This window comes from Ostrinia nubilalis, chromosome 28 (assembly GCF_963855985.1).
Source record: "Ostrinia nubilalis chromosome 28, ilOstNubi1.1, whole genome shotgun sequence".
In the NCBI taxonomy this organism is placed as follows: domain Eukaryota; kingdom Metazoa; phylum Arthropoda; class Insecta; order Lepidoptera; family Crambidae; genus Ostrinia; species Ostrinia nubilalis.
In genome coordinates, this window is record NC_087115.1 from 6,596,026 (window position 1) to 6,623,000 (window position 26,975).

At 38.7% G+C, this 26,975-nt stretch overlaps 1 protein-coding gene across 1 annotated transcript; it reads right to left on the reverse strand.

Moving 5' to 3' along the window:
- Positions 1–604: 604 nt before the first annotated feature.
- On the reverse strand, positions 605–4,175 carry LOC135085150 (uncharacterized). The gene is made up of 3 exons (XM_063979906.1): positions 4,145–4,175; positions 2,283–2,465; positions 605–1,501 (listed from the first exon to the last, which is right to left on the reverse strand). The coding sequence occupies exons 1-3, from the start codon at positions 4,173–4,175 to the stop codon at positions 687–689; spliced, it is 1,029 nt and encodes a 342-aa protein (XP_063835976.1). The 3' UTR covers positions 605–686.
- Positions 4,176–26,975: the final 22,800 nt, after the last annotated feature.

The following is a 26,975-nucleotide window of genomic DNA, read 5'->3' on the forward strand; positions in this document are numbered from 1 at the left end:
TATATTAGTAGTTTGAAATCACTAAAATACAGTTAAAAACCTTTTAAACTTCAAGAATTACCAACTCTATTTTCTATTTTAAAGATTATTACCTACTTCTTGATTTTAGAGCTAATTTTCAGCTCCCAAACAAGCGTTTTTTAACGCTCGTACGAGCACGCGTATTTGGCTTATTAAAGCGTGAAATGTAGCGTAAGTTCGAATGCCACGAGCGTATATCGCGCTAAAAACGCTCATCTGAAAAAGCTCTGTAAAAACTGCACTCAGATCTGAAATATCTCATTTTCAGCTCCAAAAACTAACCAAACAGTCACTAAATTGTTTCAATAGCTATTGTCAACTTTTCAGGAAGATTATCTAACAATTACTGATTAATCAATGGCAAAATTGAGAAGAAGACATACAATTTACCATTAATGCTTTTTTACAAGGGATGATGTCATCCAAAAGTTTCATGTAACCTCCAACTTGGTTGGTAAACAAAAAGGTGAGACGGGACTATTCCCATCTCTCGTTCTCACCGCTGCAACTCCTGTGTAGCCAGGATCTACAGCTTGACCGCTCAACCCAACCAGTGAAGGTCAAGTTGGTCCCGGGGGAAAGTTAAACCCATTAAAGAATAAACAAATGTGACTAAATTCTTGAAGTTTAAAAGATTTTTTGTTTTAGTTTAGAGATGCAGGTTTTTACCCTGCACAAGGGCAGGGGCAAGTGCATGGACAGGGTTCAGGTTCGGGACAAGGCTCGGGACAGGGGTTGCAGGGGTTACAGGGGTTGCAGGGGTTACAGGGGTCGCAAGGGCAAGGCTCGGGGCAAGGACAGGGCTCAGGGCACGGTGAGGGGCATGGACAGGGGTTGCAAGGATCACAAGGGTTCACGCCCCAATTCTGTCCCCAACTACCCGATCCCCAGTTACCGCCCCAGTTTGAACCACCACCCCAGTTTGAACCACCACCCCAGTTTGAACCACCACCACCACCGCCGCCTCCGCCGTTTCCACCACCTCCTCTGATGAAGGAGTCAGTAGTGACTGTTAAAGTCGGGGGTTGAATGGAAGCAGGGCTAGGGGGTCTGACCACAATCTGAGGGGGCGTAATGGAGGGTAAAGCTGGGGGTGTGATGGTTATTGGAGCCGGTTGGATCGGAGCAGGCCTTGGTGGTCTTACTGTGATACACGGTGGTTGGATCGGAGGTAATGGAGCCGGTCTGACAGTTATGCCAGGAGGCGTGATGGGGGGAATAGGAGCTGGTCTTACGATGATCGGTCGAGGTGTTACAGGAGGTACCGGAGGCGGTTGCACAACGATCGAAGGTGGCGTAATCGGCGCCAAAGGTCTGGGCTTGACCAGGATGGGGGGAGGCTGGATGATTACGTCGGGGGAGGGGGCGATGTAGAAGATGCCTCCCGGCACTGGAACCTGGCGGAACCCTGAAGAGATTAGTCGCTGCGGGATTGAAGACCGCTGCAGAAGAACTCTAATTGGACCATCACCGCATGGAGCTGAAATAGTGAAAAATTTGGTTTAGAAGCTGCAACTGAAATAAAGTAACATAATACACCAAGACGACGTAGCGTGGGCTAGGTGACTAAGTGGACAGACGATCTGGTATATGTCGCGGGAGGAACCTGAATGCGGGCAGCGCAGGACCGTTCATTATGGAAAGCCTTGGGGGAGGCCTTTGTCTAGCAGTGGACGTCATTTGGCTGAAACGAACGAACGAATACACATTTACGTCTAGTGATTTGGGCCAATTCTTCTTAGAAAACAGCCAAGAGTGTTCATCATATACCGGATTGGCTCCTAGTGCGCGGGATGCCAAATTTATAATCATAATTTCAGCCATAGGACGTCTCTGCTGAACATTGGCCTAGTAGTAGTATATTCCATAGAGAATAGAATATCGTAATGCTATCGATATTTACGAGCTCTACACAAGTGCTTGTCCTCCATTAATTGCAATCCTTGGGGTTTTTTATATCTTTTCTAAAATCCAATCATTCTTTGCTTAAACGGGACTATTCCTCTCGTTCCCACCGCTGCAACTCCTGTGTAGCCAGGATCTACAGCTTGACCGCCATAAAAACCCAACCAATGAAGGTCAAGTTTGTCCCGGGGGAAAGTTAAAATCATTGGACCCGCAACGAAATTAATCAGAAGAACATAGGAGTTCAAAATTAAGGTTCGACTTCCCTCCATTGCAAAGCGGATGACAGGTGACAAACAAAGGTCATTCTTTGCTTGCTTTTGAAGAACATGATGATGATGATAAAAAATACTTACTCGCTGTCACGGATCCCAGATCGCACGGACACGGCGACGGGGGACACGGACAAGGTGGCGGGGGACACGGACAGGGACAGGGTAGGGGGCATGGCGGGGGGCATGGTGGGGGGCATGCACAGGGGCAAGGGTTCAGGAACGGGCAGATAGGCGCAGGCGCGCCCAACGTCGATGCTATTAGAGCTGGAATAGAATTCAAATTCAAATTCAAATTATTTATTGCATGTCACATGGGTAAGGGACAAGGGTTGACAAGAACATAATATTGTACATGTGACGCCCAGTGAAGGCGTTGCAAAAACTTAAAAAATCAAAGTTATGACTTGATCACACGAACCGTGCAAACGGGCGAGACAGTGCTCGCGGCCGAGTACTCGGTGTGTATGAACATTATGGCAAGTGCTCGGCCGAGCGCTCGAGTATGTGACTCGCTCACCCAACTGTCTCGACCGAGTAAACATTTTACTGTCTCGCCCGTTTACTCGGTACGTGTGATCAAGGCTCTAAAGTCAAAATTCCTTTAAGGTTTCACACTTATCAACCCGGAAAGGGACCGTAACCGTATCAACTCGAGGCGGTCAGTATTCTTTGTATGAAGCTTCATACTGCAACGCACACTTATCCGCACCGTAACGTAAACGCCTCGCCTCGCGGTTGACAGCGCGCGAAAGGCAATGACAGCTCGCGAAAGGCGATACAGTGATAATCCCTTTTCGATTTGATAAGTCTGCTATGATTCATAAGTGCCACAAAATATAACAGAAGGTAAACTCATGTATGTAAGTACCTCGCTTTGCATACCTCTCTCGCTCGCACGCTCGGCCGTCGCGCTAGGGTTGTCTTGTCATGTGTTGCGTTTATTTCGTTATGATAGAAAAATGTTACTCTTAATACTATGCAAGAAAGACAATAACAGATATCCACGTATACTTATTTATATTTAGAACGTTATTATAGTAATAGTTTGCAAACAAATACACGAGAAGGAAGTAGTATTTAGTTGAGTGGTTGACACTATTATCCAACTAATATTATAATTATAATATGCGAAAGTTTGGATGTCTGGATGTTTGTTGCTCTTTCACGCAAAAACTACTGAACGGATTTTGATGTAACTTTACAGTATTATTGTTTATAACCCTGAATAACATATAGGCTAATTTATGACGATCTGTGACAAACTAAATTTCACGCGGGTGAAGCCGCGGGCAAAAGCTAGTTATCCAATAATTCCTAAAACCTCTCTAAAACAATTCGATATTCCTAATAATTGAGTTGGCTTTCAATTTCAATTGAAATTCAAATAAATAACTTACTTACCTCCCCGAATCAACTGGTAATTTAAAAATGAAAATTCGGTATTAAAATTTAATGATGAGTTTAAGCAACCAAATACTGAACAATTATAATACGACTTTTTCTGTTCACTCATTTTCGTCAATTTCGCAAAACAAAATAATATCACAGGCGGTTGACCGGCGCGTGACTCAAGCGAACCACAGCGAACGTGTGGCGAACGTCTGTCGCGCCACGTCGCGCTCGCATTCGTCCAAGACAGTCTTGCTAGAGCGGTGTCTATGTGTGCGTGGCTCGAGCGCGTTTAGTATGGAGTTTGTCTTCTGTTATATTTTGTGTAAGTGCCACCAGTGGTCAAAATTCAATAAAAAATTTGATTTAGATTTTTTTATTAACTTAAAGGTAGAGGCGTATTCTACGATGTGCCTTCACAGGCACATTAAATAACATAGAGCCTATTATATTGTTAGAGTTAAATATTTTTGCAAAATATTGTAACAAGCTTTAGAAGTACATAGAGCTGGATTATGGTGATGATGATGATGATGATGATGAGGAATAATCACCTAATACACCCAACGCCGTCTGTCTCCCCATGTTGACAACCGTGTGTGATTTGTAACTCACAGCGTCTTGTATTTATACAAAAATATTTCAAAAAACCTTTGAAATATTGTTTAAAAAAAGTTCTAAACAATATTCGTTTGACTGGCAATCATTTAGCGTATCTATACAAATGAAAAACACATTATAGAGTTTTTTAAAACAATGAAAAACATTTAGCATTTTATGGAATGGTAGTTCGAGTAAGTTAGAACAGCAGTTGCAATCGCGGGTTCGGAACCCGGTGAAGGCAATTCTGATGATGATGAGTACGAGTATTTTATAGATATACGTGGTCGCTTACTATGGGCCTCATAAGAAGGCTCAAGGTCACCCAAAGGGCGATGGAGCGTGCTATGCTCGCTCGGAGTTTTCCTGCGTGAACGAATCAGAAATGAGGAGATACGCAGGAGAACCAAATAGTGACTGGGAATGCCCGCAGAATCACTATAATCCGTTTATTTTCGTTTTACTTACAAATACTAGTGAAATTACAAAAAAATAGCACCCAATCCATCAATTTAACGAAACAGATGTTCTTCTTTATCCCGTGCCAGCGTTTCTCAAACTTTCGGCTCTACGAACCCCTGTTAAGTTTCCAGGGGACAGCGAACCCCTTATTAGCTGATTAGCCCCTCCCCCTAAAGAAAATAATAAAATTGACTATTGAAGAAAATAAGGCTTTAATTTCAATTTAGAAATATTAATGTGATGAGTATGCTTGGTTTTTTGTCGCAAATGGAGTCAATTTTGTAAGTAACTAGCGGCCGCCTGCGATTTCGTACGCGTGGGCATGGATCCCGTTTTAACCTTTTAAGGATGTAGTTTCGTAAAATCCGTTCTTAGTGAGCACCTACGTTCAAAAAGGAACCCCCATGCAAAATTTGAGACTACTAGCACTTGTAGAATCTGAGATTTCGTGATGAGTGAGTCAGTCAGTGACTTTTCGCTTTTATATAAATCATGTCACGAACCCCCTGCACTCGAACGGAGAACTTTTTGAGAAACCCTGTCCTGTACCAATCACTAGGGGATAAAACGGTACACACAACTGATTGAATGTTTGAAGCATGATATATTTTATGTTACGATATAGTTTTCTTTATTTGGGTGCGGAAAATACAAGAAAAATGGTTATTATGGAAGCACGGTTTGTTGGTTTACGTATTGGAGTTTGGGAGTCGAATCCCGTATGATACAAACATTTATGTGTATGAAAAGTTTTCTTTAAGAAATGTATCACTATGTTATACTAGCGACCACCCACGACTTCGTAGTTCATACGCATGGACCCTGTTTTACACCTTTAGGGGTGGAGTTTCGTAAAATCCGTTCTTAGCGGAAGTCTCTACACCTGCCAAACTTCAAGTTCGTAGGTATTATAGTTATTGAGATCTCAGGAACTACTGGTCCGATTTGAAAAATTATTTTTGTGTTGGATAGCTCATTCATCGAGGATTTAGATATATCATTATCCTACAGCCAATAGGGGCGGAGCAGTAAAGAAAAATGTTGCAAAAACTGGAAATCTTATTCAAACTACTTTCACACGTACGAAACTGTGGGCACAGCTAGTTGTTTTATTTTTAAAACTTATCATGAAAACGTGTAAGAAATGAATCATTTTTTCTGTATGTCATTTCATGTTTTTTCAAATGTTATTTCTCCAAACAAATGGACCGTATATAAATACGTTTTTGTTATTTATTTTTACGTATATAAGCGGCGAAGTAGACTTGTGTGTACGACAAACAATATGGTGGGTTTGAAGGCTTTGATCGTTCTGGGTAAATATTACTTTTTATTTATTTTCAATAGTTTTTTAAGTACTATCATTTGATAGCAAGTTTGACTAGTTGTAGCATTAAAAGTGCTAACTATTCTATTTGATGTTAGTAAAGTAATGAAATATTCCTTTAAAAAGTTACCTATAGCAAAATTCGTCCAGTAGTTTTTATATGAATCTATCCCAATACACAGAGTAGTTTTTTATTAGACTTTTAAGTCCAAAATCATCAGATCTAAAAGAACACACATCTCATAATCTTTTTGTCCTAGTGCTTCTAAGTAAACACTCCACCCCCTTATTAATAAAAAGTTACACCTAGGATGAACCCTGGATTAAAATGAAATTTCCATACTAAATGACAATTTAAGCCAGAGTTCAACTAGGGTGTAACTTTTATTAATAAGGGAGTAGGTACAAGTGCTGTAAAGAACGCCAAATAGCGCCAATTTTCATCCTGCTTTCATTATGATCCGTAATTTTTTGCTATCCCCAATTTTTCTGTAACTTTCAGCTCTGATCAGCTACGCAGCTGCCGCTCCTTGGCGCTGCACCAGCCTCTGCGATGGATCCAGGGTCTGCTTCGGCGAAATAGGCCGTCCAGTCATCCAACCACCATCGATCTGCATCGGCCGTCTGCTTCCACCATGCGCGGGTCCCGCCACCATTTGCACACCTTGCACTATACCTTGTCCGTGCCCCTCGCCATGCCCGCCACCTTGTCCGTGCCCCTATAACCCCTGTCCTCCTCCTCCCCCTTGTCCGTGCCCCTATAACCCCTGCCCTCCTCCTCCCTGTCCGTGCCCCTGCCCCTGCCCTGAACCGTGCCCCCCACCTTGTCCCATTTGCCCCTGCCCGCCACCGTGCCCCATTTGTCCTTGCCCTTACTAAAAAGGGGGATTAGGCGCTGATTTGTTTTTGAATTGTTATAAAATTTTTAAAGGAGGGGAGATTGGTTTTTTGAATTACAATAAAATTGATTCTTTTTGTTGGTTAGGGTAATTACATGGGGGAATAAATTGGTTTTTAATATATTTTATTGTTTTATTAATTTGTACAGTCCAAAGCACATTAGGCAGGGTACTCACCTGCCATGTAGCACGTAACGTAGCATGTAACGTAACCAACCTTCAAGTGAGTACGGCTCGTCCACGGTCATCGCGTATCTGGCTGCGAGCTCCTGGATCCTACTGCGATCCGCCTTTGTGCTCGCAGTGATACCGCCACTCGGCGGGTCGCTGCGATCTCCCTGCGAACCACGCGCGAGCCTATGTACTCACTTGATACAGTATCTGATACATTACATGCTACACGGATAGTTGAGTACCTTTAGACTAGAGTCAGCGTCAAATAGTCCGTGACACCCAAAGTGGCCAAAAAGTTGAACACACAACCTTATTCCAATTTGAAACAAAGACGTGTTGCGAACTTATTAGCTACTATGAGTGTCACGATCACGAACTATGTATTTGACGCTGACGGTCCTTTTTTTTAAATAACATTTATGATGCTACAGTGCATAACTTGACGTGATGTCCGCTTTACATATGTTTTGTTTACGGTTTGAATTTGAAGGATAAAAAAGAAATCATCATCATCATTTCAGCCACAGGACGTCCACTGCTGAACATAGGCCTCCCCCAATGATTTCCACATCACCCTGTAGGTAGCGGCCTGCATCCAGCTCCATCCTGCTACCTTTATAAAAAAATAAATGAGAAGGATGGAAGGTCTAAAGGAAGTTCTAATCAATGTTACACTTTTTAATTCTAAGTAAAACTCAAAAACTTTATTTGTAAGAAACCATTCTACATCTTGTCGTGTCGACAACAAACCTATACAGTGTCAGCCCAAAACTCCGCAAAACACATATAAGAAACCATTATACATAGTAGTGTTACAAATTCGTAAATATTTTAAAGACAAAATTAAAAGCTTTTAGCACAGTTTTGTCTAAAGTGTTGCCCTTAAGGAGCTTTTACATGTCTCTTAATTTTTTTTTTGCTCTACCAGCTAATCTGCAATCTTCCATCTACTGAAAACAAGAGAAAAAAACACAATTTTTGTTGAAAAAGTGAATTCTTAATTCATCATCATCACAAACTAGATTGAAGTACCTATCTAGAACCGTCTTCCTCATCCAGATTACTGATTTCACGAGTGTGAAAGAGATGGATAGATAGACAATAAAGACATCGACATACAAACAAAACCATATTCTCTACTTGCAAAGTCGGTAAGCAGTTCTAGACCATATCAGCAGTGGATTGGTTTCTTTTCAAACTAGTTTTGCTTGTACAGTGATAGCACATCAACGTACGCCATTTTTGCTGCAAAATAGCATCTATTTCAACAGTATAAGACACAGTTTTGAGCTTGATATGCCGTTTGTACATCAGTTTTGCTTCACAAATGGATGCGGAAATGTATACGTCAGTTTGGCATCCAGGCGATCTTAATAGAATTTCATTCAAGAGGCAGAGACGCACACTATTGACAGGCTTGCGTGATTGTGTGAGATTATTGGCAAGTAGGTAACACGGTAGGTTCTTATAGATTTGAAAGAGCTCGTGAAGCACTTCAGAATCAGTAACTAGTTTTTCGATATCTTGTATAGTTTAGAAATTATCGAGTGAGATCACTTATCGTTTCCACCCTGTATAATCCGGTTGTATCTCTAGGTCACCTAGCTACATTCTATAGCAACTGTAAAGACATTTAGGGACATACATTTACCAATTTGGGTGATAATAAATAGGCATTTTGTATTAGTTTTTGTGTAACGCCTAAACAAAAACAAAGGGTAATAATAATATTTTCATGTTAGACATAGTTTTCAATATAAAAAAATGTGTAATTTAACTAATTAAGACATGACAAAAAAACTGAGGTAGGTATGTCTCGTTTCTGTCGGGTCTGGGTTTTTTTGTATGGGACATGACCGTTCTTCTTTACATAAAAAAAAGTAAACAATTTTTTTATTTGTAAATGTTTAGTCCATGTAGGTAGTTTATTTCTATGTTATTTTCTGGTTTATGGATAAAATAACTATAAAAATTTTGAAAAAAAAAGTCGGATACAAAATAATAAAGTTTATTATAAAATAAGTTACGCGTTATTGTTCCTAGTCAATGAGTTGAGGATGTTCATGGGCAGCTGAAGAGGGATGGAAGCTAGCGAGGTCAGGGTCGAGGTCGGGAACTCCATGTTCAGACCCTGAGGCCGGGCCAGGACTGAGCTGGTGACAGCTGAAAAAAGAAGAAAGAAGAAGTATTACCACAGAATAATAAGTGCTACGTACGTTCGAGAAAGAGGTCAATCGTCGAATCCAACTCGGCTGGGCAGCGTTCGGGAAGCTTCGCGAAATTCTCACGTCCGAAATACCGCAGTGTCTCAAGTCAAAAGTATTTGACCAGTGTGTGTTGCCAGTGATGGTATACGGATCTGAGACGTGGTCGCTTACTGTGGGCCTCATAAGAAGGCTCAAGGTCACCCAAAGAGCGATGGAGCGTGCAATGCTCGGAGTTTCCCTGCGTGATCGAATCAGAAATGAGGAGATCCGTAGGAGAACCAGAGTGACTGACATAGCCCGCAGAATCGCTAAAATCAAGTGGCAGTGGGCGGGGCACATAGCTCGTAGAGCTGATGGCCGCTGGGGCAGGAAAGTTCTTGAGTGGCGACCACGAGCCGGAAGACGTACCGTGGGCACGCCTCCCACTAGGTGGACCGACGATCTGGTTTAGGTCGCAGGAAGTCCTGGACGCGGGCAGCGTTGGACCGGTCTTTGTGGAAATCCTTGGGGGAGGCCTTTGTCCAGCAGTGGACGTCATTCACCTGAAACGAACGATCCCCAACCGCTGGACTATCTCCCGTATTCACAAACATTACTATGAGGTCTCACAGTGCGCGTGGACGCACAGGGTGACACACGAATTAATCACAAAGCTCTATACAACGCTATGCATTCGATTTGCTGATTCACTTAAGCAAGCATCGTTTTTAAATATGGGTGATAATTTTGACACCAATACTACTCCAAGCAAAATAATTATAAACTGTAATACTTACCTAAAACAAATAATATGCAAATAATTAACTTCATTTTTCTGAAGCAAATTGTGAAATGGCGAAACAAACGTATTTTCAATCTTTAAATATTTCTTCCTATTTATTTTAAAGTTCATATTTATATAAAAATGGCTGATTACTGCAAAATAAAGTAATTTTTATCAGTTTCAACTGCTCCAGAAAATGCCACATTTCGTTAATTAATTTTGAATCTAATAACTAAAATGATAAAGTTTAAAATTCGTTGACAATCTTCGTCGCTTATGTCAGAGTATACTTTGGAAGTTTTTAGTGTTAATAATCAATTTAAATGTTTTTTTAAACATTTACACATTTTCAAGCGAAACAAATCGCCCACGAGACACAATGCTCATGATTTTTCAATAAAACACAGATGAAACGATTTCATCTCAAAGTAAAATATTTTTTTTAATTTTAAATTCAAGTCATAATATGACGTAGGACAATCAAATACAAACTAGCGGTTCCAAATTTCAGGTTTCCTACAGTTAGTAAATATTTTTATGGTATTGAATAAAATTAATTAATTTCTTCAAAGGACAGGGAATGCTATTGTGGGGGTCAGTTTTGTCCATCCGGCATTAAGTCCGCCACAGTGCATTGTATGTATGTGCAGAAGTTTATTAAAAAAAAGTACCAAAAACTTTGGAATTGTACAGGTTATTTTTAACATTTTTGTTTTTATTTCACTTTTAAAGCCTGTGACTTTTGAAACCCTTTAGTTATTTCACAATAGAATGACTTTTTCATCAGAATACACTTTACTTTTATTGAACGATTACAGAATGCTTCCACGGTTTCCGGATCAATGGCCTTCAGGATTGCTTGATAGGGATGGGACACTGTCCCGGGAAGATATCACATGAATAAACCCAGTTTTCTATGTCTTCTCAAGTTCCCATACAGTTTAGCTAGCGCAGCGTGTGGAGTTTAAGCCAAATCCACCACTTGCCTCTCTGGTAAATGAGAGAAGTTTTCTCTCTAATGACCAGATGGTATTCTAATGAGGTCGTAAAAATCTGCTAATGTTGAAAAAAAATTGGACAAAATCCGTAATCAAACTGAAAGGAACATTAAAAAATTCATCTTTCTACCTATTTCTACCGATTCTTAAAAGATAGGCAGAATAGTAAAGTAATATTGTAATATTCGTAAACAAAGAGTGACATTGTTACGCGTTGTTGAGTATCAATGTTTCTGATCCTGGATCTGAAAGAAGTGATCTGCCCTTTACACATCAAACCACCCTATTATAATCAGCTTTTTATTCCAATAAATAAATAAATAAACATCCTTGGACATTTTACACTACGCTTCTAGTCCTAAACTAAGCAAAGCTTGTACTATGGGTACTAGACAACGGATATAAACATACTTAAATACTTCTTTTTTAAATACATATTATACATAGTAACACCCAGACCCGTCACAAAAATTAAAATTCATAATTTCAATTTCTGCCCGGCCGGGAATCGAACCCGGGACCTCTCGGCATAGTAGTCCGTTTCCGAACCACTACACCAAACCACTACAATAAACTAATCAGGATTTATCCACAGTATTTAAAAGCTACCTCAAACCCTTCTGGCTATCTCAGGCTATCTCAATTTCTCAATAAAATCAATATTAAGAGTCACTGTTCCAAATACCAGTTCCAATCGGCAACCCTACGCAATACTGGCCGAAACGCTTTGTGTTCGACAAAACGACCACTCGCCGGCGCTAGTGGTGGCCCAAAGTGAGGTTCGGCCAGAAATATTTCGACCAAAATGAGATTTTCGATGGGGCAGCAAGGTTTTGGAAACCCACGTAAAAACGCAGCGATGGACACCATCCGACGGATTAGCAAGCTGAATTGGCAATGGGCAGGGCACATAGTACGCAGAACTGACGGCCGATGGGGCAGCAAGGTTCTGGCGTGGAAGCCGCGTACCGGAAAACGCAGCGTTGGGCACCACCCACATGAACCGACGATCATAAAGGTAGCAGGAAGGCGCTGGATGCAGGCCGCTACCAACCGGGCGATGTGGAAATCATTGGGGGAGGCCTATGTTCAGCAGTGGACGTCCTGTGGCTGATATGATGATAATGACGCCCGTATTCACAAACGATACTTGTTTAAGTTAAGCAGCAAATCGAACGCACAGCGTTGAATAGAGCTCTGTGATTGGTTCGTGTTCCTGTGCGTCCACTCACACTGTGAGACCTCATAGTAATGTTTGTGAAGACGGGCGTTATACTACTAAACGGGGCGGGCCTAGGGTTACCTACGTGAGTGCGACAAACGTTACATCGAATTTTGTTTCTTCGAAAACCTTTCTGCGAAGTTACTATACTGCGACGCCTTGTTATATCGATGCCTTGTTACTGCGATGTAACGTTACATCGAAAAACTTTACTGCGAACGATTTTACTGCGAAGCCTTCTTTATTTGACTTAACAGATAGATAAAAAAATTAAATTACATACATCAAAAGAATACCTACCTAATATAATGCATTATGTATTTATTTATTTAAAACATACATGCACTATGTACACAAGGCGAACTTAATGTGATTCAGAACTCTCCTCCAGGTAACAGAATAAAGTGAATAAAGTGGGCGGTACAAAATTAAAGATAAAATAAGATTCTAAATACATTAAATTTTATTTACTTATTACACATATTTAACAGTTGCATCATTGATTAAATAACATGAGAATAGAAACATAAATATAAATAAATTATAAAATATATGCCTAATAGGTAGGCACCTATTGATTTGCATTTTTATAATGATACTTACTACTCACTCGTTCATTAAAAATGACTATGTACATAATTTCGCAGTAAAATCGTTCGCAGTAAAGTTTTTCGATGTAACGTAACATCGCAGTAACAAGGCATCGATATAACAAGGCGTCGCAGTATAGTAACTTCGCAGAAAGGTTTTCGAAGAAACAAAATTCGATGTAACGTTTGTCGCACTCACGTAGGTAACCCACACACACACAAAAACAGTTCCAGCAAAAAACGGGATTTCTCCGTGGGAAAAAGCCCTCAGGCATCCTCAGGGAAGAATGGTTTTCAACTCTGCCAAACTAAACGGCAGAGAAAACTAGCGTAGATAAACACAGTCAGTGAACTAGTAAATAGGAATAGACTATAGTCCATCGCACAATGGACAGATAGTCGTCTTGCTATAGCAAAAGCTTGCAACTTGCAGCAAAACTATTTGTATTCGAACTAAGGCTTAAGCTGATACTGTACTTTGCTAGCTCTACATGTTGGCTCCAATATTGGCACCAACGGAACTCGTCCAACGTGTGGAACTAGAATATTGGAACCAACATTGGGACAAGTTATTTTTACAGGGTGAAATTAAAACATCAGCATCCTTTTACATTTTTTTAAATAAGACTCTAGATACCTACTCTTTTTTTATCCACAACGAGGAAACTCTTGGCCTGTATCTCACCTGATGGTAAGTGATGATCAGGCCGAAGGTGGAAGCGAGCTTCACCCGGAATCCTCAATCAAGAGGCAAATCCAATGAGTTAAAATGGCAATCATTGTAAAAGAAGAACGGTCATCTGTGACCCAGGCCCGACAGAAACGAGACATATATCAGTTTTTTTGTCATGTCTTAATTAGTTAAATTATATATTTTTTATATTCGAAATCTATGTATAACACCAAAATATTACCCTTTGTTTTTGTTCAGGCGTTATACAAAAATTAATACCAAATGCCTATTTATCACCAAAATTGGTAAATGTATGTACCTAAATGTCTATTACAGCTGCTATGGAATGTATCTAGGTGACCTGGAGATACAGCCGGATTATACAGGGTGGTTATACATACATATGGAACGATAATTGTTTTTTCGTTGATATTTGTATTGTTTTTATTTTTGGTACTAAATTTAAGTACCTAGCTAGGACCTACCTATCTTGAATGGTTTTTATTATTTACGCGCGTTAAAAATTATCGATATCCGAAAGCGAAGCCACGAGCAAAACTAGTCTAGACATAAATTCTCCAACTAAAATATCATCCGCCATTTTGAATTATCTCGCTGAAAAACCGTTTCATTAAATCCTCAACCTAAATTAGGCGATCCGAAAAAATCCAGTTTGAACTGGAATTTTCCGCATCTATCTGGAATGGGGCATGAAATTTTTATGAACATTTAGTAAATTCCAGTGCATTTCTCCAAAGAACTCTAGGTTAGTGCTGAATTATACTGTCATTTTAAATGAAATGGCACAGCTAATCTATAGGTCAGTGCAATGAGGGCTATCGTTTTAGCGCTCACCAGTTAGCGCCACTGTAGAGTAAGGTCCTGTCACTTGCTAGTAGCGAAGACAGTGGCGCCAACTTGTGAGCGCGAAAGTGGTAGGAGGACTATCGCATTTGCACTCATCAAGATGGCGCCACTGTAGAGTAAGGTCCTGTCAATCGCCAGGGGTGCCAACTGTTAAGTATGAAAACGATAGCCCTCATTGACTCAGTCAGTGCCTGAGGTATGGACATAGGAGGGTGTTTTTGAGGCGTCAAACGTCAGCGATACTTCAGATTTCTTTCCGATTTGTATGTTCCATCAGGCCTGTTCATCTCCGCGAGTTTACATCGAAAACAAAACACGCACGATGGCCCACCTACAGGATACTATTCGACAAGGCCTCACATACGAGCGAACATTGACTCACGCACGCGTATTCTTGTGTATGATGGAAGAAAATAAAGAAAATGGTGTACTAAATACTGTGCAGTATTTAACTGCCTAAATAATAATAAAAACACAGAATGTACTTTTTCAAGTTGCCTCAAGACACTGAGAGGTAAATAAGTAGTTATTATTCATGATAATTCATGCTAAATCATGTATTTCCTCCGCCATTTTCCGCAGTTTGGCACCTCACGTCACATCATTTTACCGAAGTCAGCCCTATAGCCTCGGCGCAGTGCCGATCACTGACGTTTGTCAACAAAATGGTGCTTGACTCTTGAGACAGGCTAAATTACACCACATTGTTAATGACATTGAGCATACATTTTTTTAAATACCTTCGCGAAGTAAAACTTCTGTACGTTGTACTTTTTATTATTCTGTGGTTCCATCACGTCGTAGGTATTTACACAGTAGAATATACTGTGGAATTTATGTCAATGTCTCCCCTCCCGTGCCCTACTTATACCTCAGGCACTGACTGATTTAAACGCTAGTAGACCTATAGTTTTAAATTCTTAAAATATTGTAAAGGGTTTTTAACATTTGAAAAAGATGGCAGTTATGTAATTTGACATGTGACATATTGAATTATTTATCTGTCTGTCACATGCAGATTATAAGTAAACTAGCGACCGCCCGCGACTTCGTACGCGTGGATCCCGTTTTACCCCCTTAGGGGTGGAGTTTCGTAAAATCCTTTCTTAGCGGATGCCTACGTCATAACATCTACCTGCATGCCAAATTTCAGCCCGATCCGTCCAGTGGTTTGGGCTGTGCGTTGATAGATCACTATGTCAGTCAGTCAGTCAGTCACCTTTGAGTTAAATATATTTAGATAAATAAGAGCATTAAGATCATAGAAGACATATCAACTCAGAAAGGGAGAAACACCGTATCGCCTTTCGCACGCTGTCAATCGCGAGGCGAGGCGTTTACGTTACGGTGCGGATAAGTGTGCGTTGCAGTATGGAGTTTCATACGGCCTCGAGTTGATACGGTTACGATCCCTTTCCGGGTTGATAAATCTGCTGCCTTTAAACATTAAAATACGTTAAATATACTTACTAATGGGCACTTAAAAACTTCAAAATGGCGGATTAGCGGTGAAAAGTTTAAGTCATAGTTTTAACGTGTTTTTAAGCACAAGACTTTATGTAATTGGGAAAAAAGAATTAAGTTGGCAAACTGCCATGGAAGTTCTTTCTTCAATGGGGGTCTTCATTCATAGTTGTAAAGCCTGGTTTCCACCAAGAGCGGAGCGAAGAAGAGAGATTATGTCGCAAGGACAAAGGACAATGTTCGTTCTCCATACATTGTTCGCCGTTAGATCAACAGTGCCGAAATAATACTTTCTAGGTTCTAAATGACACAAATCTTTATGTAAGAACAATTATTCCTGGCGGACCAATTCTATAAACTTATTGATAGCAATATTGTTATCATAACCTCTTACTTACTAGTATTGTATTATATTATTTTATGCACATCGATTTGGGAGATGTTCTGTATTGTAGTTGTCGCAGCCAAATTGTATTATAATATTGGACGGGTTTTGGAAATAGCTCGGCGTTCCACTTTTATGATTTACTTACTTACATTTTGCACGTAAATAAATAACATGAATCCTATGTTTACTTTCCACTCTTGACATTTAACACGTGACTTACCAAACTAACTATCTCCATGGTTACCGTCTTAGTCTATGCATGACTAGGGATTGAACAACTTTTAATTGAATATTATTAACAATTCTCGATAATTATTATCGATTGAAAAATATTCGGTATTTGAATCGAAAGATATATTCAATTTTATCAATATCAAAATATTCAATTTTAATAATAAAATAAATATTATTTACTACCACCTATGAAATGTTCTAAAAATTGCCTGGAGCGCTCCCCCAATCCTGGGTTTTCCCTTTCCAAGCTGAGAGGATATCATTTTGGTTCTATCGATACATTATAAAGGTACTTAATATTTGAAATGTATTACCAATTATTGTTATAAGCATTTTGAGCGAATAAAACTTTCAATTCTATTAGAACTTTAGACATTTCTCTCACTTTAAGCGGCATTGGATTTTTCATCGAATTTTGAAACTGTAACAGATATAAAGGCACAGGGTCTCTATCTGAAGGAACTCTAGGGGTGGAATCTCCATAGGCGTGGGTTAACGGGCAAGGAGATAATATCTTGGATGGTTGACAATCACTTTTCCTACAATTTAACGTTCCACCAAACTCACACGCTTATAAGATATAGATGACCCACGCTGAACTGTCCCACCAAACTCAATGACAGGGGGGCGCTACCATCGTTCAACTATATGGTTTCCAACATGACAAAAATCGGAACCAGCGATCCGGTATTGACGGTGGCGCCCCACTGTCAATGTCATCGATAGGACAGTCCAGTATTTTGGAACTATAACCTCGCAGCCGCCTGCTCACACTTGACATGACACAACTGATTGACAGTTACCTTTTTCTGCGCATCAGTCGGGTGTTACGTTTAGGAATCACAAACCTTCCGCTCTACAGATTTACAGATAACATAATATTAAGATTGGTACTATTAATCATCAATAATAATTTGCAGCATCTGTGTCCGGCGCCGACAGATATATTAAAGATGATCCCATATTGTTGTCATTGTCTATATCAGTGTTATGATCACAATTCTTTTTATTTTATTCATGACCTTCGACCAGTTGGACACTTTAGATAGCTTCTTGTAGTATCGTGCAATATATTTTTAACTTTTAATTAAAATCTAGTCATACTGTAGCAATTTGGACGATTTATTTTATTTACAAGATCGGTATCTTATTGTCTATGATGACCGCAGTCAACATCACTATTACATGGATTCCTAACAATGAAGTACGGCATTGCCTTGTGCCGATTTTACATAGATTTTATCGACACAAATTATGGAACTTCATAGGATATGGAGCAGGCCACGCCCTAAAATGTCCGGATGTCGTCATAGTATTATGGAATACATATAAAATACTTTTATTATTTCATTTTTTAATCCTCAAGTGTCCGTTACAATCTAATTAATATTTAAGTATTCAAAAAGTAAGAGATTAATTTTGATACTTTACTGCTGTGCCCAGGAATCTAAGGCGGTTTCTGACAATGTCCTTTTTCAATAAAATTTGACAGCGGGGGCTGCTTGGCTCTATCAAATTCTATAGAAAAACTAGCGGCCGCGACTTCGGACGCGTGGATCCCGTTTTACCACCTTAGGGGTTGAATTTTGCAAAATCCCGTCTTAGTGAGCACCTACGTCCTAAAAGGAACCCCCATGCAACATTTGAGACTCCTAGCATTTGTAGTTTCTGAGATTTCGTGATGAGTGAGTCAGTCAGGGTCCTTTCGCTTTTATACTTACACTAGCATTCTGCCCGCGGCTTCGCCCGCGTGGACTACATATTTTTTTCCAAAATAAAATGTAGCCTATGTTACTCGTGGATAATGTAGCTTTCGAATGGTGAAAGAATTTTTAAAAATGGTCCCGTAGTTTTTGAGCCTATTCATTACAACCAAACAAACAAACAAAGTTTTCCTCTTTATAATAATTTAATTTTAATAATTTAATGTAATTTTGTAATGAAATAAAATATTTTGTATTTGTATTTGTATTTATAATATTAGTGTAGGTAAGTGTACATATAGATTTGACTGGGCCGAAGACCTATCAAATATTTATAGTGTCAGACATCTTAGGTCGTTTCGTTCAAAGTGTACATTTTTATGGTGTTAGATCTAACTATTGCACAGATAGTCCTTCGAGCCGGATTTGTAAAAGAGTTGTTTATCCTTAAAAAGGCAAAACTTTTGCTTTCTAAAATTGGATTTAGTTTACTGTTGAAGCCGATAACCGCGATATTTCAACGCGAACCACTCTGTAGTTTGTGGTCCATCAGTGGGCTGACCACCGCTTTAGTAATTAGAACTAGCTTTTAATGAACCTCTGTGGTTTAGGCTTTGATGGAACGGTCTAAATTATTTTCTAGTGTAGTCAGACCTGTTCATCTCCGCGAGTTTACATCGAAACAAAACAAGCATAATGGCGAAAGTAACTCTGTCTGTCTGTCTGTCTTGCTTTCACGCCTAAACCACTGAAACGATTTTGATGAAATTTAGCATAGAGATAGTTTGAGTGCCGGGAAAGGATATATAGGATAGTTTTTATCCCGGTTTTTGAAACAGGGACGCGCGCGATAAAGTTTTTCTGTGACAGACAAAATTCCAGGCGGGCGAAAACGCGGGCGGAAAACTAGTCACCCATATAGCTAATTGTGTTTTTTGAAGCAATTTATGAACGCAAACACCCTAGCTCAAAATCAAGTGTTCAAAAATTAAAATCCACTTAACATCTTGGCCTCCTGAATCCAGTATGCAGCTCTTTTATTCACTCAGTCTAAATAAGCCTTTAAATTTCATACACAATGGTGCTATTCAGGTCGAACTTATTCAGGCTGAACTTTTCAGGCATACTAAAAGAATATTAATGGACTTTCAGACTGGAATTAAAAAGCGCTAAACTATAGGTAAGTATAGAATTCGTTGTGATAAATTAATAAGTCCTAGGCCGGCAATACACGGACAGCTCGAACAGTTAGTCAGTGATCAACATACACGGACCGCTCTTGCAGTCAAGAGTCAACAGCTTGAAGCTGCCAGCGATAACTGCTCGAGCAGTTGGTATTAACTGCTCAACAAATCACAAGCGCGCGCGCCGTGGAATGAAGAAAGTGGGCAGAGGTAACTGCGCGAGAGCTGTCGACAGCTCGAGCAGTCAGTGTATGGCTGGCGACTGCTTGACCGCACGATGAAAATTCACCGAGCTGTCGACCGCCCGAATCAGTTGCAACTGCTCGAGCGGTTCGTGTATATGCGTCCATAGAACTCTGCAGTTCACTGTGCAGTCGCAGTTTGAAGCTGTCGACCCTGACTGCTTCAAGCGGTCCGTGTATTGCCGGCCTTAGGACTACGCTAGAGGTCGCTAGTTAAAAGCTCGTCCAATAAAACTGCCTAGATATTTTAAAACTAGCTTTTGTCATGTCAATTCTGTCCACTGCTGGACAAAGGCCTCCTCCAATGATTTCCATATTTTCGCTTTCCGGTACGCGGCGTCCACTCCAGAACCTTGCTGGCACATCGGCCGTCAGTTTGGTTTTGACAACTCAAAAAAAGCCTATTCTTTCATTTCTTCTGACTTTTTTTAAAAGGGTTTATCCCCATATAAACCAGCGCCGTGGCCTTTCTCACCGTGGGCCACGGCATATGCTGAGTGGGGTCCCGTTGCAGTGGGCATCTTGTTGGTGAATGGGTGGCACTGCTCAATTTACTCTTGTTTTTATTTATTTTTTCTTCTTCCATTAATATGTGCCACTGTTTTGTTTTTTGTTTTTGTTTTTTTTTTTTTTTTAAAAAGATTATTAGTAATTTGTTATTACACAAATTACTGTCATGTCTATGTAATTGCCTGTATTTGTGTGATGTCCATTGTAATAAATGTATCTTTCTTTCTTTCTTTCTTTATATAATTAAAGCATTTATTTCTTCTTGATTCGACAATGTCACAACAGTCCTCGTCTCCCCTACAACACATAAACTAATAAATAATGTATGAAGTCATCTTCAGTCAAGAAGTTGTGGGTATTTACATAAAATAACTGTTTTTGATGACTTTCGCATAATGGCGGATAATTTTCGTTTGGATACAACATTTTGAAGATGGCACTTTAAAGTAAAGTCTCCATCGCGTGTTTTGCTATACACAATGAACAAAAGCATCTAAACATTCAACAAATTTTTTTTACATGTTTTTGTTGATTGTAAAAAAATCATAAAACTCTTTATTTAAGTATGTAGGCTTTTAAAAAGCACTTTTACACGTCCCAGTATTAACCCTACCACTGCTTCGGGACAATAAATGGGCCAGTGCTGAGAAGAAGCAGCGCAAGAAACTCAGACACTATTGTCAGCCTAATATTAGTATTGTGCTGGAGACCCGGCTTTAGTCAAAGTCAAAAGTCAAAATTTCTTTATTTGTTTAGACTAATAAATAGTTCTTACAAATCGTCATTTTGCTCTTAAGGAGCCTCTGCATGTTCATAATCTTTTTACCCTACCAGCGCTTCGAGACCAACCTTTGACAAGTGCTGAGAAGAAGCGCCGCAACAAACTCAGTCACCACTGTCTGCCGGTTAATATAAATAAATAGAAAAAGCAGTAGTAGGTACATTTGATTCAGGAGCAGTTCACTGAATTTACCACGCATTCTTGCCAAACACTGTCCTTGCCTGGCCCATTCCCATTTTATTTGGGGTCGGCCCTCCGCGTCATGCGTCTCCAGGCGGCTCGATCCTGGGCTGTCTTACTGTTAACTTGGGCTTCTTTAAGGTCGTTATTGATTACGGACATCCATGTAATGGGTCTTCCTCGTCCGCGGGGCTTAGTTTGGATGTCTAGCTTTTTTCTGGTCATATGATCGGGTGATCGCCTCACAGTCCTGAATCTGTCAATACAATAGGCCGTATAAGCCGCGGCCTAGGGGCGGCAGCGTCCTAGGGGCGGCAGCGTCCTAGGGGCGGCAGATTTCAGATGACGCTTACTCGATTTCAGAAGATAAAAGTTTAATAAAGATCCAACCTCACCCTAGCCTACGGGCGGCAAAACTGTAAATCCGCCACTGTCGCCTCATGATGTGTCCGTAGTCCGTACCACCGCCACAAACGGCTCTCCTACAATTTAGCTGGGAATGCTGGGATAGGTGTCACTTTGAAGGTGCCTCTTATGTGTGTGTTTCTTACATGGTCCATGCTTTAGCCAAACACTGTGGCATATTATTGTAATTTGTAATAAAGCCTGGTCCGTGAGCACGTAGAATTTTGTCCAATGACCCCAAGTTACCCATCCTTATCGCTCGCGCGTAATTATATTGCTGTCGCGACTGTGTGACGGGCGCCCGCAGTGAGTGTGCGAGCGCGACAGCAACATAATCACGCGCGAGCGATAAGGATGGGTAGCTTGGGGTCATTGGACAAAATTCTACGTGCTCCCGGACCAGGCTTTAGGTGTTATTTTAACAATACGGGCTCGTTCCCACAGCAACCCAGTTTTGCAGGATTCCAGTATAGCTGGATCCCCCAAAACTGGACTATCGTGTGAACACACATGTGTTTGAAATTCTAATTACATTCGAACAGTTCGGTTTTTCAGGAACACTGCGAACGGGATTTTCGTGTGACCGTTAATATTAAAACTCGTTAACTACTAAACGGAATCCTACAAAAAGCAGTTCCTGTAAAAAACGGTTAAAACGTTTTTAAGACTGCAAAGAAAAGAAGCACTATAAGTAGAGTATATTCATTATTTTCCTATCTTTTTCTATTCGAACGATATCTAAAATAACGACGGGCGCTTCGACCTAAACACTATGACATCTAATGCAATTGGAACACGGTCTATATTGCAACAAAAATGTACAGTGTGATGCGCTGTGTGTACAACACTAGCGGGTTTTTCCTGACACTGACAGATAACCGTTCTAGGCTGTCACAGCTTAATCAGAAAAGCCAGCTCAGTTCTACAATGACGAGTTTACGCTGTTGCACTGGCAATAAATGAGATTTTATTAGGTTTTACCGTCGCTGCCAATTTTATTACGAATAGGAGGCGCGTTGAACACCACTTTAAAAGTGACTTTAGTTTGAAAATTTAATTTTATAACGTTTATATACCAGACTCGAAAAAAATGCACTAAAAAAAAGAAGAAGAAAAATATTTGCGTTATATTAGGTCTTATAAACCATGCATGATCTCCCGACGAATATTGTCGAAGATTGTCGAAGTCAGTGCCACCCTGCCAAGTTCACACGAGAGTCCAGTTTTGCGGGATCCTTCATTAATGGATTCCCACGGGAAAGAGCCCTACCCTACTAATAAAAATTAAGCGAAGCAATTTGGGACTAGACGGCACAGCATTGGAAAAGAACCCTTTGACTTTTTACACAGCGCCATCTAGTCAAAGTCAAAGTCAAAATTTCTTTATTTGCATAGACTATTATACAGGGTGTTAGGTAAATGGGTATATGAGCCGACACTAGCCCATGTTAACATGGTCATATAAATGGTATGGTGAAGTCAGAAATTTGATATCATCATTTTATTTTTTTTAATTTTCAAACAAAATAAATTTTATAAAATCCGATTTGTATGAAAATTAAAATAATTAAAAAGCAGATATCAATTTTCTGACTTCACAATACCATTTATATGACCATGTTAACATGGGCTAGTGTCGGCTCATATACCCATTTACCTAACACCCTGTATAGTGCTTACAAATCGTTAAATATTTTGCTCTTAAGGAGCCTCTACATGTCTCATAATCTTTTTACCCTACCAACGCTTCGAGACCAACATTTAGCAAGTGCTGAGAAGAAGCGCCGCAACAAACTCAGTCACCACTGGTCAGTAGTCCCAAAATAAGGTAACGTAATGGGATGGCCGTTCTCTCTGTGCTGCCCACTCGAGCGGCTCGTTAGCACGTCCCTAGGGAGCTCATTTGTCTTCTAAATGTTTGCTAATCGCCGCGTGTAGAGCTGTTTCAAAAATATCCTATCTTTTTACTTGCTACTACTTGGTGGGGTTAAGGGCTAAAATGTAGAGTCCCTTAAGCATGTTTATGCCCGTTTTCACCATCAATCCCTAAGTGACTCCTGTGAAAAAAAAATCCTGTTATGTGTAAACGTGCATTAATCTTATGTATGATGAAAATTTTATAAAACTAATTCTAGTTCATATCATTTCATTAAGTTTAATTTGGTTACTAACTATAACTAAATTTTAGGCTGAGTTGCACCACTTTAAGCGTAACTGGTGTTTATTGTATGAATTTCCACAGACTTTTGAAGTTTGTTAAAGTTAAAGTATAATAGTGCAAACCAGCCTTAGTTTCTTAATCATTTAATAATGATTTCACATCTGCGGGTATATTTGGAGATATCAAATAAAAATAAGAAAACTTTTAACTTGAAAACACTGTTTTTCTTTCACGCTATTCACGTTTTTTTTTACATTCTATTCATTAAAGCCCGTCGGTGTCACAATTTTTTTTAATTAAAAACATTTTTGAACCAAAAAGTATTTATGCTAAAAGACTGTATTTAAATTGAAATGGAACTCATTTACTTCATTTAAAGTTTTATTTGAATCTCTAGTATCTATCCACTTGTTTTCAAATAACGAATAGGCTTTTAAATCTTTTCACTTCTTTAGTATTTATCTTTTGAAAAGTGTCTTTCAGTTTGAAAACACATTTATTAAAAGGTGCCCATGTTTGAAAGAACTGTCACAACATTTTAAAACTTTTAAATAGGGATGATTGTGAATATTAAATTAAAAATTTATAAGACTTTACAGTTAGTTTTTAGTCTTTTTAAGCTAAACTAAGTTTTTCGATAACGAAATGTTCACGTAAATGACGACGTTTTATCGGTCTCATTCTTATTGAACGATTCGATCACTAATAATCGTATAAAATGCAAATTTTAATAACTGATTTACGAAATAAGTATGTAGGTAATTATTTAAGATTATAATTTTTGTTTCAGATTACAAAACAGACGTCGGAAAACTGGATCAAAAGTAGAGGTAATTATAAACATATTTTTATTTATTTTTACATACAGACATAAAATATGTAGTATTTAGTACATAAACTAAAAAATATATCTAGACACGCAATAGCGTGTCTAGCCAAGTTCAAGTAACAAAACTGGCGAGCAGCGCTGATTAGAAAACTAATTTGGAGCCACTTTGGACCCCCTCATATTTTACCTTTCATGGAGGGGACAATAGGAAAGTTTTAATTTAAATAATTAGTTAGGCACATGTCGGTAATTATTTTGTACTTCTACGAGCACAGAAAATTGACAAAAATAAATGTATAATTGTATACCCATAATTATACTTAACTACTTAGGTACTTCTGATTGTTTTTAAAAATCAAAACTGAAATTTTATCGGCAATTTCACAGGCAAAGTAACTATTTTTAATTATTTCTTTGTTTCTTTTTTATTGCACGTAAAATTGTGCAAATGGTGGATTTAAAGCCAAGTTTTAATAGTTAAGAATGCCAACATTTTTTTATTTAATCAGACATTTTTTAAACATTTCTTATTCAAACTTTTTGCATTTTTTTATAGCCTGTGTGGTAGGGCTATGCACTCTCGGATTTATTAAAAAATAATATTAAATCATCCCCAAATTCCAACGATTAAGATTTATTGCCAAAGCTAACCTTAAGACCCTAACACAATGCATTAGTGGTTAGGCACCTTAACTTACCACACAACAATTTCAATTTGGACAAATTTGGACTTTCAACCTTAGAACCCTGATATAGAGTTAAAAATCCTTTGCCGGAATTGTCCATTTTGTAACCACAACATGAAATTTTCTTCAATCAATTATCAGTCTTATACAAAAGCTATAAAGATTAAAATCCGTTGTACTTTGTGGGAGGTTGACCTAAGTCGGTAAGGTAGAAATAAAAAATAATTTGTCAGAAAACCAATAAGAATTCTCTGGGGAATGATGACACGCTCTGTGAGTCAAGCTTAGGGACTTAGTATCTACAGGCTGTTTGAAATAATTCAAGATGCTTTAAACAAATTGTATACGAGTATATATTTTATAAAAAAAAAAGTAATTTTAACGACTTTGTTGCTGGCAGTTTGGCCAGCAATCCTTTTTTGATATTGTTTATGGTTTTTTTACTTTTTTTAATATTGTTTAGATTTTGAAGTTGCTTTTACTACTCTCGTGTTCTAGTGGAAATGTCTTGAGCAATATACTGTTTTGGCCCTATTTTGGAGTGTTTCCTTGCTTCTTGCATAAGATCATCACCGGCAGGCCTATCTCTACATACAGTCCACTCCAACATCTTTTAACAGACTTTTTAAAATTCTGACAATGACTGAAAAACTCATGACATTAGCTCGCTTAGCAATCGTGACATACACCAGTTTTCATGTCATGAAGCTAAAAAGTAATTTAAAATTACAAAATTATTAATACGAGTAATTAATTACTAATTTAAAAAACATTTGGGTAGTTTATTTATTTGGACTATAAAGCATTTTTTTTTGCAATTTTGTAGTTTATGCAGAATAATAACTAATTTTCTATCAAAAAGCTCAGCCGACTCGACGTCGTACACAAAAAAATTAACGAAAAAAATACAAACTACACTTTTCCGTCAACTAAAAACAGTTTACGCTAGTTAATTAAAATAAACAAAACATTTTTTCACCCGCTCGCGTTTCACACACTCTATATAACGTAGGGGATGGCTCGCCCTCAATAATTGCCCATACAAAGCTCAGTAGCTTTTAACATATCACAGAGAGAACACGCCTCTAGCCGTGTGTTATTTTTTTGAGAAATTCCTGCGTTTTTTTTGAGAAAAACTTTTTTGGTGAATTTTTTTTTTGTTAAATGTGCCTGAAAGTAAAGTGTGATTGTTAATAAACTGAATATTTTTCGAAATCGTGTTTTTTAAGAAAGTTTTTGAGACTTTTTATTGGAAAATGAACTTTTCCCAGTGTCGGAAATAAGAACAAATAAGTTTAAAAAGTATTTTAGGGTGGTTTTTAATGGGATAGGCATTAAGTCTGCCTTTAGTACAGTGTTAAGTGCATGTTAGTTTTAAATAAATCAATAAATAATTAATATAAGTGTGGGACACAAATAAGTATAAAAAGTGGTCGATAAAAATATTTTTTGAGATTGTTCTTTAATTGGATAGGAAATTATAATAAAAGTGCTGTGTATAAATAATAACATCAGGTACTAACTTTTTGTGCTGTGCCAAAAATATAGTTTGGATACCAATTAAATTGTGGGTAAGTGTTTGAAATTTCTAACTACTTTAATATTGAATTTATTTGAATTTGTTTGAATTTTGTAGAGTCAGATATCTAGGCTAGCTCTAGACCAGTTTTAGACAAAAGAAAGTTTTCCACTAAACATTAAAAGTATGCAAATTAAAATAATTTAAACCATTGAGGAAAGGTCACTTCAATCAGACCCTGACTGAAAATTTCAAACAATTTAATACTGAAATATACAGGATGAAAACGATAAGTGATTTCACTCGATTATTTCTAA

What these genes read in the sequence shown, in the direction of transcription:
- LOC135085150 (XM_063979906.1), bottom strand. Translation starts at nt 4,175, where the DNA reads ATGGGGAGACAGACGGCGTTGGGTGTATTAG. An exon ending in GACGGCGTTGGGTGTATTAG is followed by an intron (nt 2,466 to 4,144) that starts GTGATTATTCCT and finishes ATTCTATTCCAG; the next exon opens with CTCTAATAGCATCGACGTTG. An exon ending in TCTGGGATCCGTGACAGCGA is followed by an intron (nt 1,502 to 2,282) that starts GTAAGTATTTTT and finishes TCACTATTTCAG; the next exon opens with CTCCATGCGGTGATGGTCCA.